At 50.0% G+C, this 14,119-nt stretch overlaps 1 protein-coding gene across 11 annotated transcripts in view; it reads right to left on the reverse strand.

The window, feature by feature from the left end:
• The window catches only part of PLXDC1 (plexin domain containing 1), a 91,904-nt gene that overhangs the window by 46,182 nt on the left and 31,603 nt on the right, over window positions 1-14,119 (reverse strand). For all 11 annotated transcript variants that reach the window (XR_012130742.1, XM_036990868.2, XM_073235537.1 and 8 more), the window contains 2 exons: window positions 13,739-13,838; window positions 3,801-3,896 (listed from right to left, as the gene is read on the reverse strand). Coding sequence is in view for 10 of the 11 variants with exons in the window: in XM_036990868.2 (XP_036846763.2) it covers window positions 3,801-3,896; window positions 13,739-13,838 (196 nt within the window). In the remaining variant the exon portion in view is untranslated. The remainder of the gene's footprint in view (window positions 1-3,800; window positions 3,897-13,738; window positions 13,839-14,119) is intronic.

Genomic DNA, 14,119 nt, shown 5'->3' on the forward strand with positions numbered 1-14,119 from the left:
CTTTTTGGGCTTTACAGTCAGATGAGAAGACAGACACTAAACAGAAAATCACACAAAAATAATTACATAATTATCATTGGGGTGAGTTTTGAAGGAAATTACAGAATACGATAAGTGTGTCCCAGGGAGCTCACCTAGTCTGTAAAGTTATACTTCTAGGCTATTGCCTGTAGTTACAGGGTCAAAAGAGATTTTTTAAATTAGGATATATTTGACATATTAACATAGAGTCAGTTTAAGACATATTGATTTGGTACATTTCTATTAGGATATGACTGCCATTGCAGCATTCGGGAACATCTCTACTCCATCCCATAATTATTGTTTCTTTTTGTGGTGGGAAGAGATTCTAGTCTCTTAGCAACTTCAATGTTTATAACACAGGTTTATTGTCTATACTCACAGAAAAGGATTTCTTACGACATTCTGGTCTGACCCCCACCCAGTGCTAGCTGAGCACCCCTTCCCCAGCCCTGATGTTCAGTTCACGAGAAGGGCAGAGTTCCGCTCCTGGCCTGTCTGCCTCCTCCTTCGCCACCTCCCAGGGAGATCTGGGCGCTGAGTCTGTGAGGGAAACCAGGCGTGCAGAACTCCATTCCATTCTTCTCCCTCTCCTCTTGGAAGTGAGCTGCCCCAGGGAGGGCACTGACATCTCTGCTCAGACAGGCTGACATCTCACTTGGGAGGTTACTGAACCTCTTGGCGCCTCAGTACCTCATTTTAAAAGGGGGATCCTGATGCTCTCTGCTTGGTAGCACTGCAGTGAGGGGTTGGAACAGTGCTGGCCACGCGGTGACCCAGGGCATGCTGCTTGGTGTCCTTGGCTACAGTCTCATTCCTTGCTCTTAATCTACCTATTAGGTATTCATTCACTCATTCACAAATTAATTCATTCCTTCAATAAACACTACTGAATGCCTGCCATGGGCCAGGAGATATGGTATGAACAGGAAAAGACAGAGCACTGCCTGCATGGAGCCTGCAGTCTGCACCAAATTCTACACTAGGGTTTCTGGTGGTGAGAAGGGCTGGGAAAAATGTAGCGCAGAACTGAGAAGTGGAATGACTGTGGAGGTGTGTTCTGTTCACAAAGGATGGGTGAGGCCTCTGAGAAGAGGACATATGGGTAGAAACTGAGAGAAGGGAGGAAGCAAGCCTGGCAGCTTTCCTGGGGCAATAGTCCAGGCAGAAGGGCCCCTGTGCGCACAGTCCAGAGGAGCCTGTCCCAGGTGTGTTCCCAGCAGCAACCCGAACGCTGATGGGCTAGGCAGAGTGGAGAGGTGGAGGGTGGTGGGAACGGGGAGGAGCCACAGCTTGGGCCTAGCCTGGGCACGGCCACATCCAAGAGCAGAGAAATCGGTGGGAGCGGGCTGCTGGAGAGTGTATGGACCCCTTCTGGCATCAGCCAGGCAGAGGAGCAGAAAGGGCCAGGGAGCAGGAGGTTTGGGGGATGGATTTTTTAGAGTTGTTCACTTGCCATTAAATGCTACCCGCTCAAGTGAACCAGAATGACCTCCAAGTGGCAAGCAGCTGCCACAGAGCCCGTGCATTTTATTACAAGGAGAGACAGCCTCTCACCGGAATAACTGTGTGCAATAGAAGGGCGCATCTGAACAGCTGAACAGAACAGGTTGTAGCAGCAGAGTGACAGCCAACTGCAGAAAGCTGACCACTTGTTGAATCAGCACCCAAGCATTTCTTCCTCTGTGAGTCTGCATGGGACTCTACCACGGTCCATTCATTAGGGGACCAGTCTGCATTCTGTGGACTCCCAACAAGATGGCAGCTGGGAGCCAGCCCTTGGTGAGCGGGAAGAAAAGCCGCTGTGGGCACAGCAGGGTCACCTTCAGTCACTTAGTGGGAGGGACCAGCTGTAGGTGGCACTGTGTGCTTTCAAGAGAATGAAAACAGCTCTCTGGCTGTTTTGTTCCCTGGTGTGTCCAGAGGACCTAGAACAGTGCCTAGTACTTGGTAGGTAGTTAATAAACGTTTATGAAATTCATGTATAGATACTTTTGTTTTCCCCATTTTACAGAGAAGGGAACTGAGGCATAGAGAGAGAGCGTCATGGAGCTAAGAGCGGCAGGTCTGAGTTTGAACAAAGGCCTATCTCAGCTGACCTCTTAGCCCCAGGGTCCCACTGTGAGTTCGCCCTGCCCCAGCTCACCGCAGGCTGCCTATTCATGAGTCTTTTCTATAAGAGGGACGAGGAAGAAACAGCCGGAGAGTGCAATGGCTTGGAGACAGCTCTGGGCTGGAACAATCTTGGCTAAGTCCTCCCCAATCCAAAGGCAAGGGAGAAAGCCTGGGGCCTGGGGATGCAGGGTTTTCTCAGTGTAACACTAACCGGCCTCCCAGGGGCTCAAATCACAGCCTTGGCTGCACTGCCCCCTCCCCGACCAGCTGTACCTATATGGGCACCCACATGGGAGCCCATGACCAGGTCATTCCCAGTGACTCTAGAGGCTCCCAAAAAGGCTCCAGTCAAACTGGCCATAAGGAAAACCCTGGGAGCCTCATGGGCTCTTCATAAACCCCACTGACCTTTATTTCTCATCTGCATTTCAAAAGTCCTGCATGCCAACAAATGCTCAGAAAATTCATTGGAGGAGCGAGAAGTGGCTTAAATGTACACACAGTGTCCCAGAAACTCATTCCCAGGACATCTCACTTCTTCGCCCAGGCAGTCAGCCCTGCCCTTGGGTGTCCTTGCTCTTCAAGGCAGTTTTATTCAAGTCTGATGGCTTGAGTGTGTTCTCACCAGTCCTGGAGGAACCCCTGGTTCTCAGGTCCCAGGGCCTCCTACCTAGAAGGAGGGCACTGTAGACGGGGGTGGGGCTGTGACCTGCAAGGTGTCCTCACCCTGCCACCCCGTGGTGTCTGGATCCTTCCTGTTTTCTGGGGGAAGACACTGCTGAGCCCTGGCTGAGACGTGGCCCAGCATTGGAGAAGAACATTCATCCTGCTCTTGTTTCTCCATCCTCTGCTCCCAGAACCTCCAGGGAAGAGGAAGGGAAGTGGGGAGGGGACAGAGGCAAGAAACAGCCTAGAAGGCAGGGAGACCCCACGGCTTCAGAAGGAAGTTGAGAGGTACAGTGAAACAGGAGAGGAAATTAAAACCGTCTTCTAAAAGTGCAGGGGTGGGAACGCCATCCTCCTTCCCTCTCTCTCCCCAGTTGCCCTGACTACATCTTGAAGAGCTTCCCACCCCGACCCCACAGGGTCCAGCAGCAGCTGGGGCCTGGGCTGCGGTGTGCCTACAGCCACAGCGGAGTGTGTTTCAGAGGGGGCAGAGGGCCGGGCCCATGGTTCTCAGAGGGCCTCTGGCTAAATCCAGCTATTGCCTTTGGCCTGTGACTCCAGCATCACCCCACCTCTATGGAAAATACAATGAAAAACTTAGAGACCAATTCATTCAGTCCCTGGATTACCTTTCCAGGTGGCTTGGTTTATGAGTTCTCAGAGACACATCTGTCCTGAGTTTCAATTATGTGTTAATAACAATAGCGGTCATATATCAAGCACACACCTTGCCCCATGCCTGGAGGTACCAGTTAGTGTCAGGGATTCCATTTATGTCCTCAGCTCTACCTGCTGTGGTTCTAACCCATCCCATAGCACCAGAGGGAAGTGGAATTAGGCCCATGTGACATATGAGAAAAGGGGGTCCAGAGAAGTCAGATAGCTGTACCCACACAGGGGTCAGCGGTGGGCTTGGGAATGGAAAGCAGTCTGTTTGGCTCTAAAGCTCTTTCCAGGACAGTGGAATGCCCTCCTTCAGTGGGAACGATCCTACTCACTTGGCAATGGGGTGAACTCCACGGCCGAGGTGCTGGTGACCTTGCTGGGGTCCAGCTCCACACGGTGGTATTCAAAGATGGTCCTTCGCCGAGATTCTGAAACAGGTAGTAGAAACGGGGATACATTAGGGATACTAAAGTTACCCAAAGAACCAGAGGAAGAGCTGGCACCTGGGAAGACAGGGACCAGGGGAGGTCCCAGGACTCCAGAGCCACCAGGACTTCCTGATCTCTCCACAAGGTGGCTTCCGTCTCTGGCTTTCCCCATGAGACTGGAAAGGTGGCCACTCACAGACTCCAAGCTTGCATCTTCTCCGCTTCTTGACTAGAAAGCAAAGGGCCTCTTGATTACAGGGAAGTTCTCAGATTGGTCCAGCTCTCATCAGATGCCGAGCGCCGTACCAATCACTGTGTGGCCAGGAAGGCAGGCTCATAGAGGGAGATGAGTGCCAGTGGAGACCACATGTAGGAATGGGCTGGGGGCAGGACCCCCAAAGGGAATGCTGTTTCCAGAAAGAAGAGGGGTGCTGGACAGACCAACACTAAGTGACCCTGCTCTCATGGGGAAACTTATTCACAAAGCTTTGTGGCTGGCTGCCTGTCTTTCAGAGCTGAAGGAAACCAACTGTAAGTCATGGTTCTTGGGTGGGCATGGGTACAGGGTGGGAAATATCAGAGCATCTCAGATTGCCATTTTAGGCAAAGTCTCTTCATCTACAATTCCAGTTGTTTCTTCCCAACAGTGCTGTGGCAGGTGTTTCTATCTTTCCACACCATAGACAAGAAACTGAAGTTCTAAGTTTATCCAGGGATTCCGGAGCAGAACTTGAATCAGAAATTCAGGTCACTTGACTCAGATCCTGTGGGAAGTTTCTGCAGGGATGGAGGTGGGACATAGCCTGGCTGCAGGCCCTGAACCTCGCTCAGCTCTCCTCTGAGGACGGGAGTGGTTCTCCAAGGTCAGCCTCTCCATTTGCAGACATTTGCAGAGTGCTTGCTCTGGGTCAAATTCAGGACCTGCTGCTCACAGTCTAATGGCCCCCCACTCTCCAAACAGACCCTAAATGACCACACAATGTGGTGAGTGTAGTTTCAGAATTTTGGCAAAGGATTGTCTCTGAATACTACTGAGTGGCGCTGGACTACTTAAGCTAGTTTGAGTGAGGTTTTTGCCACTTGTAGCTCAGAGCAGGTGAGGAAGTTTCTCACTCAGTTGAAGGTGGTTTGGACGAGTTTCCCAAGGTGGCAGAACTCAGCAGGGGCATCCACGAAAGGGAAGGTGTCCTGTGCAGTGGCTGGATGCCCTGTCCCCCTACCATCCTGCATGAAGCACCTGGGAGAGCATCAGCTGATCAAAACAACATCTCAGCTACATTTCCATTATATATTTGATCCCTCCTCCTTCATCCAGCATTGAACCCCTGGTGGTTGATGCCAAAGTATGCTCTCTTCCCACCATACCACACAGCCTCGCAGCAGAGTAAAGGTGGACATCACAGCCCTTAAACCTGCGGTGATCACAGAATGACCTTGAGACAGTCTGTGCAATGAAAAGGAAACTGCTCTGGTACAGGTGCCAGCAAAGCTCCCCTGGTACTAGACACACTCCGCAGCCCCACCTCAGAGGCCTGTGCTTGAAATGCTGGCCCTACCCACTCACGTGGCACTAGGAGGGTCCCCTGTTTACTCACGGATCAGGGCCTGCTCTGGGCTGAGTGGAAAGTGAAAGAAAGATGGGGAGGCCGACAGGAGCATGGGGAGAGAAGTCCTGCATTGGGAGGGTGACCCCACAGGGCAGCAGACTTAGGCTCTGCCCTTACCACCTGTGTGATTGCTGACAAGAGACTTAATTAAGCTCAGTGAGCCTCATCCAAAAAATGGAACTAGTTCTACTACACTTACGGGGTGAATGAGTTCTTGCTTCTCACCCCCAGCTCCTTTCAGTTACCTACTGTCAATCTCAGCCTGGAATCAGATGATCCTCCTTCTGACATATCGTCAGAAAGCCAGTGGTAGCCTGACACTACGTCACACTGCCTACGTCATCCACCTCACCTCATCCCATTGAGTACACATTTTGTCATCTCATCACAAGAAGGGTGAGTACGGTACAATATTTTGAGAGAAACCACATTCACAAAGCTTTTTTATCACAGTGTATTGTTATAATTGCTCTATTTTATTATTAGCTATTGTTGTTAATCTCTTACTGTGCCCAATTTAAAAATTAAACTTTTCCATAGGCATGTAAGTATAGGAAAAACATGGTATATATAGGGTTCAGTACTGTCATGGTTTCAGGCATCCATGCCCTGGATCTTGGACCATATCCCTGAGGACAAGAAGGGACTACTGTTCTGTGTTTCTTAAAGAGTCAAAGGGAAACATTTACAACTCCTTTGAAAATAAATCATTAAGCCAAAGTCCTGAAGATGGAGTGATTATGTGTTTATTTTTCTCATAAACAACCCTAAGTTTGAGGGAGAAGAGGCCAGGAGGAAAGCCTCATAAATATCAGGCAGTAAGTGCCAGATGTGTACAGGGTCCCTAAGGCCCTAGGGAGCCCATCAAAAGCTGATGGAATGAGGTTCACAGAGTCCTGTACATGCATGCACACACACTTTTTTGGTACAGGAAAGGCCCCTTGCTAAGCAGCAGTGGGGTTTGAAAGAGATAGGGGTGAGGAAGGGCACCTTTCATCCACTCAGAGGAGGCACCGATTTTCCTTTCACACAAAGGTCTGCCTGTGCTGCAGGGCCCTCCCTGCATGACACCAGCTGCTGCAGAAGGTGGCCTGGGCTTTGAGTGAGCCTGGAGGATTCAGGAAGTTTCTGTCTCTGTGGAGGATGGGGAAGTTCCAGGCAGCCTTTCTCAGCTCCATCCCTCCCTCTATCCCCAGGGGCCATCTCTGTTTCTGAAAAATCATCCCTTTCAGCACCAGAAACCCATAATAGGAAAAAAACAAAATGTGAAACTCCAGGTCTTCCAAGGTGCCTGAGGCTATGGGGTCTAGAGTTTAGTAAACCTTTCTGTATCTGCCTCATCCTTCAAGGCTCAGCTCCTGTCCTTCTAGAAGGCTCCCCCATCCTTGGGCATAGTTGATGGTCCCTCCTAAGACCCACAGCCCGCTGTACAGTGTCCAGTGTCACCTGTTACACTGCTCAATCAACATTCCCTTTGTTGGCTACCCGCCCCACCCAGCTGTGAGTGCCCCAAGGGCAGAGCCTTGAAGTTATTTGTCTCTGTCTCTCAGCCCTTGGTACCCTGCCTGCTCAGAATAGTGCGTCAAAAAAGGACTGTGAATGACTGAATGGGTTATAAGGAGTCATGAAAACCTCAGTAACTTAGTAAAACTTCAGCTCCCAGCCCAAAGGAAGAGCATGCTTTCTCCCCAGCCCACCACAGATCCAGCTTCTCTTAAAAGGGCAGCAGCCCCCACTGGGTCACAGAAAGCCAGACATGCCCCTTCCTAAGCTAGAGCTCAAAGGAGGAGGAGAACTGGCTTGCAGGATTTCTCCACTGCAAAGGTATAGGGGAGAGCTTGCCCTCCATCAGAAGGAAGGTGAAATGGGAGGGACAAGGGACTCAGGGTTGGGACCCCATGGAGACAGGCACTCATCAAGGGAGCTGATTTCCGGGATGGAGACACACAAGCAGCAGCCAGGGAAGGCAGGGCTCCGAGAAAACTTCATGCCAGAATCTAAGGGTGGGTCTCCCCACCACCAGGGCTGGGAGCAGAGTGGGGGGGTGCCTCAAGTGAGGGGGGCAGCCACAGATGGTCAGATGTCCTCCCAAAACGAGCACAGCCCTACCAGGAAGGTGGGAAGATAGATGAGTGTGGTAGGAAGGGATGCAGGTGGGTGTGTGGAAATACATCTCTGATTTAAACTATTTGCTCATTTCAACTGCCAACTTGTACTTGTTTGAGTGTATGGCTTTGGTAATGTTTTTATTTCTCTATAAACAGAACCCTTAATATCCCTGAGTTATTTGCTTTTGGATTATCTTGCCAACATCCGGGGCTTGCCCAAGGCCAATAAACATCTATCTGCATGACCAACAGATCCCTTCCGGATCCAAGACTGGGACCAACCCAAAGCCGCATTTCCGGCAGTGTGAGACGTTGCTCACTCATCACACGTATCTCTGTTCCCACTCATCAAAGGTTCAGAAATCCTAGGGTCCAGACACAGAAAGCCCTGCCGCCCAATCAAGAACTGTTAATGGCTCGAAAGAAAGGTTGACCTGTCCCACTGCGTTTCAATACCACACACCAGTGGGAGAGAGCTGGATTGGTCTGAAGAAATCAGACTGACAGGTCCTGCTACAGACCTCTCTCCAAATTGGGAGGTTACAATATAAAACATATAAGATGGTTTGAGAAAAAGTTTCCATTTATTCGTTCATGTGTTCCTTTGCTCACTGGATTATTCATTCAATGATCACGGGGACCCCAGCAGGGGACCCCAAAGGTACACACAGTGAGGGTCCTGTACCCCAGGGAGCTTTCAGCCCCGGAGGGAAGACGAGAGCATCCCTCCTCAGCACTGAAGCATTGTAGAGAAGGGGCAGAGAGGAGGCAAGAATGACAAGACTCAGCGAGCAGGGTAGAGGGAAAAATAAAAGTGAAAAGAGAGGAGGAAGGGCCCCCAGATGGATAAAAAGCTAAAATGAAGAGCACTGCAAAGGATCCTTTTTCGGGAGAGGGGAGAAGACAAACCGAGCCACCTGCACCCTTTCTCCGCTCTGAGCTGCTCCTTCTCACCCTTCCACAGTCAGTTTGGGGGCCTCCCCTGCAATCCCACCCAGCAGCCTAACACAAGGGTACAGTACCGGCCTCTGACACATTTCTGGACTCAAGTCTGCTTTGAAAGGATAGTTCTGGTAAAGGAGAAGGCCCACGTCTTAGGGTTATCCGAGGCCATTCTGGGGCCAGCCAAGGGCAGGCTACAATGTGGTGTCCTCGATAATGGAGTCCTCATTAATTGATTCCGCTAATTCAGAATCTGTCAGTCTTGACGCTGCCTACACTAAAGCTGCTTTTATCCTGTCCATGAAAGAAAGGGTTTCTTAAACAAATGAACAGAGGAAATTATACTGACATTAGGGGGCCCACCAGCCAAATAAAGAGTGCGTATGCTACCCTGTATGTTTTGCGTGCCATTGCCAAAAATGTGCTGCTAATTGCACAAGTCTTTTCTCTGCATCAGAGCATGCCCTGCAGACTGCACCAGAGCTGCAGAGCAGTTTATATAAGGAAGTACGGGTGAGAAAAACTGGCTGTTCTCAGCATCATCTTCTCTCAGCCCCAGGAGTGAGACCGCACAGTTCCATCAGCATTCAGGCAGGGGTGGAGCTTGGGGAAGGAGACAGTCCTCCAGGCAGGGTTCAGTGGCTGGGGAATCACAAATAAGGGGGAACCACACTCCACTCCACACAGCACTGCAGGCAGAGGGGGCCAAGCATGGGTACGAGGACAGTGACATCACCCATTCTGAAGGGCCAGGTGGGCTTGCACCATGGGAATATCCACATTGATAGTAGGGTCTGCAGCCCAGAGGGCTCTCCCTGAACTTCTGTATCATAAGCCGTGTTTATTTGGAATTTACTGTTATTTGCAGCTCAGCCTAATCCAAACTAATTCCCTACTGGCTGGGTTGAATTTCAGACCCAGAGGAATCTGACCTCTTAACTACATAAAAGCCATCACTCCCCAAAGCAGAGGTGACAGAAGTGGTGGCCCCATATAAATCTCAGGGAAGGCCATGCATGCTGTCCCAGAAAAATGCATGCATGTAAATATGTTCCATCTACACCTCAATATTCCTCCTCAAGTCTATGTCTGGGTGCCCAGCTAAAAACTTCTGACAAAAAGAGAGATAATTACTGAAGCACTTACCACCCCCAACTCAAGTGGTGTCAGGCCCCTGTTCTCATGCAGGGTCACCACAGAGTGCTTACCCTTGTACTATGGCCTGCCCTGACACACTAGGCTAAGTGCTGGGCCACAGTGAGTCCCTCTGGAGCTCACAGCTAGCTGGGCAGAAGGCAGCTGCACGGAGCAGGCAGCATCTGAGCTGGTGCAGTGGATGAGTAGAATTTTGCCAAGTGGGAAAAGGGTTGGGGGTGGGGGTGTACTTTATACCAAGAACTGCAGCACAGAGACGTGGATAGTCCTTGGCATATTTGGGGAACACAGGGCATGCAGACCAGTATGCCCGAACAGGGAGTGATGGATGAAAGGAGGGTCTGGAGATGAGCCCATAAAGGTAGGCTATGCCTAGCTGCACAGGGCCTTGAATGCCACACTAAGGATTTTGACCTGGTGCTGCAGGCAGCAAGGAGCCAGAGAATGACATGATCAGATTTGGCAGTGCCAAGAAGCAAAGTGGGGCAGAGGGAATGAAGATTGGAGGCTAAGAGCCTTGGGGCAGTGTCTGTGGGTCAGGTGCTGGCTCCCACCAGGCAGGTGAACATACCTCTGCAAACAGCACCTGGGGTCACCAAGTCCAGTAACTTCCACAATAGAGTCCTTGCACCTCCTCCTAGCCTCACTGAGCAGGTGCAGCTGCTTTCCTGTTATTTCAGGTGGGCTGTGCTTCCTCCACTGCACCCCTTTACCTCACCTCCCCCATCTCCGTGGCTTGCTCTAAAACAGCTTTTCTTTCCAGAATCACAGAGGAGCCTCAGATACAAACACTCCCTTGAGGATCTGACTTCCCATAATTCACCCTCATTCCACAGCTGGATCCAGCACACACTTCCTGAAACTCCAGTGCACAAAAGCCTTGTGAGGGAGGTGCCGATGAAACAGACAGGGCTCAGTGATGCAACTAGGTGGGGGCACCAGGAGCTGCCTTTCTTGCAAAACAGCGTGGGTATATGCACACAGGGCTGTGAATGTTTGGGGAAATGAAGAAGAAAGGTTTCACCCTCTGGGTGGAATGGGGTGGGTCAGATTTATGAAGTCTTCATGGTGGACCCTGGGTTTTAAAAGAAAAGCAGAAGACCTGGGTTTCAGTTTTCTTTATAGCTGTGTGACCACAAGCAAGTCACTCCACCTCTCTAAATGTCCTCATTTAGAAAGGGACAATGTATAGACCTCACTTACAAAGTTGGGAGGATGACCAAATAAGATCCTGCACAACTCGGTGCCGGGACAGGATTATAATCAGTGTGGTAGACAGCCTCTAAAACAGCCCCCCTTACACCCTGTGTAATCCTGTCCTGACTATGGTCTGGACCTAGTGATCTTCTCCCAACCAGTAACTTAGGGCAAGAGTGATGGGACAGCACTTCTAACATTAGGTTACAAAAAGGCTCTGGCTGCCATTGTGCTCACTGTCACTGCTGTCTTGTTCGCCTGTTCTGAGGGAAGCCAGCTGCCATGTTGTAGGCTGTGCTATGGGGAAGTCACATGGCAGGAACCAAGGTGAGGGCCTCCTCAAGGAACTGAATCCTGCCAACAACCACAAGGGAGCACTCGGAGTTGCTGAGATGACTGTAATTCCAGCAAACACCTCGAGAACAGCCTTGAAAGACCGTGAACCAGAGGACCCAGCTAAATTGTGCTTTGCTTCCTGATCCACAGACCTCTGAGAGAATATGTTTGTTGTTTTAAACTGCTAAATTTCAGGGTGACTTGTTATGCAGCAGTAGCTAACTAATACAATCAGGGGAATACTGAGACTATGCAGCAACCAGCTCAGCACATGCATTACCCAGCCAGTTAGAGCAGAAGCTGGCTGGGACTATGGAACAGGGGCTTGGGGGCCTTTGTTGAGCCACTTGATAGAGCATGGGGAGTTGCGGGGATGGGAGGCAGTGGTCAGAGAGGGATAGGTAGAGTGGTGGGAATTTATTTTATGGAACTACTCACACAGGGGCATAAATGTACATACTTGCAAGAATATTCACATTACCATTATTTGTTGCAGCAAAAATTGGAAACAACTGAAAAGCCCATGCCCAGGACTATTAAATAAGGTACACCCATGCAATGGGCTATCATGCAGGCTTTAAAAAGAACTACATGTGTGCAGCTGTGGAATGATGAGTAAGATATACTTTGCTCAAGAGCAGAGCATGGCATCAAATGCCATCACTTATGTTAAATATATGTACATAAATTTACCTGAAGGCTTGTAGCTCTAGAAATAACTGATATCTAGAAATAACTTGATAGTCTTGGTTCCCTCCAGGAAGGGGAACTGGGGGACAGGGGTCAGGGACAGGAGAGAAGCCTAATTTTTCTGTACATTTTTTTGCACCTTTTGAATTTTAGACCAGGTACATTTATTCATGAAAAGCCATCATTTTATCAGTTAGGATAAAGAGGAGCATTAGTAAATAACAGAATAATAATTCATGTAAATGGCAAAATTCCCAAAGGTGATGCAGAATGAGTGAAGTTTCATAAACTCTGACACTGTAGCATATAGTGGCTAGCCACAAAAGCCACATCAAATGCTGTGGTCATGGCATCTGACCTGTGACACACTTAGCATCAGAACACCACCTACTCTGATTTCTAAACTGTTTATTACTGTACCTGGTGTCTTGCTTGGTTATAAAATACTGAGTCCTGTATCAAAGGCTAGCACAGTAAAATATCCTAATACACAATTCACAGACACGATGTGCCAGACACTGGGTCAACACTTCATGTACATTAGTGTATTTATCTTCACAGTTACTGTAGAAGGCCCAGAGCCCTTAAATCCCCAGTTACAGATAAAGAAATAAGCCTGAAGAGGTTAAATGATTTGCCAGAGGCCAGATGGTTGTAGAGAATTTGGACTCCAACTCATGCTTCTGGTTCCAGAGCCAAGCACCTAACACTGTACTAAGAACCTTGTACATAGAAGATGCTGGATAAAGGTTTGTAACATGAGCCCTGGCCCCTTCCTTCAGATTTCCGTTAAGGACAGAGGCCCTGCTCGGATGATGAATTCTTCTATGTCTTCCTCTTTATCATTTCTCAACAGCACCCAGAACACGGTAGCCTAGTATACAGTAGGAACTCAGAATATGTGTATTGATTGAATTCAACCAACAGATGTAAGTAAAGAAGCTTCCTCTGGAAGCCCTGGAGTTCCTGCAAGGGTGGTGCCTCGGCAGCTCCCAGGCATGTCTTCTCACCCAGCCTGGTATGCCTAGTGGGAGGTCAGGATGTCCCCAGGTCCCGTCAAGCACAGATAGGCACAGAGAAGAGCAGACAAGGGTCTTCTCCTCAGGCCTTCTCCTCTGTCCTGCAGGTTACATGGCAGAACTTTCGCATACACAGCTCAGCAGAAGGTCAGGTTCAAAAGTCTCTGAACCAAGGTTCTAGAAGCAGCAAATGGTGTGCCTGCAGCCCCTCCCCAGGACTGTGAATCCAGGATCCTCATGGGGGTGAGCAGAGGCTTAGAAGCAGGAGAGAAAGAGATGTCCTAACATATCAGAACTGAAGGAGGACCCAGGAGGAAGAAACATCCCTCCAGCTACTCCCTCATGTTATAGATGAGGTAACTGAGGCTGGAAAGATGACGTGGTTTGCCAGAGGACAGTTAACGACACAGCTGAGACTGGCTTCCAGCCTCCTGAAGGCCCCTGTGCTGCTCCTCTCAGCTGGGAGGTGGAGGCAGTGATGGCTGTACTCCGGGAGGGCTCAAAACCCTAATCTGGTGTCTTTGAAGACTTTCTAAATGGAAGGGGTGCCAAAGGGCTCCCCTTCAAAACCCAGACAATGCCTCTCCCTGGAGATTTTACTGGAAAAAAATGGTCCCTCTGTTTTAGTGAAGAAAAGGTGGAACTCATTATGCCCCATCCTCCCTCAGTTCCCACTCCACTGTCCACCCTCTGTCCTCTCCCTGCCACTGCCATCCCCCTACCAGCCTGGGTCAGTCTGAGTCCTGCCTGGCCCAGTAGAGATCCCCCCTGGATCACTGAGGACTCACCTGGTAGGTCAGGGGATGGGTTGAGCACCATGAAGGCATCTGACAGGCCTGCTTTGACGGGGTGCTGGGAGGAGCTGATTTCCAGGACCGACATAGGGATCTGGGGTAGAAAAGAGGCTCCATCTATTATGCCCTGACCACGTACCCCTGGGCTGGCCTAGATTTCCCCCCCTGAGCTCCAGACCCATCCGCCAGCTGGGTGGCGCATCTTGGAGGACTCAGAGGACCTCTCAAATCCAGTAGGCCCCATCCAAATTCCAAGTCTCCCCTACACCACCTCCAAGCACATTTCCTTTTTCTTTTCTCCACCTTAGTGAATGGCACCTCCATGCCAGCCAGAAACCTTTCCTTCATCATCTCCCGACTCCCCCATGCAATCCA

This window comes from Manis javanica, chromosome 4 (assembly GCF_040802235.1).
Source record: "Manis javanica isolate MJ-LG chromosome 4, MJ_LKY, whole genome shotgun sequence".
NCBI lineage: Eukaryota > Metazoa > Chordata > Mammalia > Pholidota > Manidae > Manis > Manis javanica.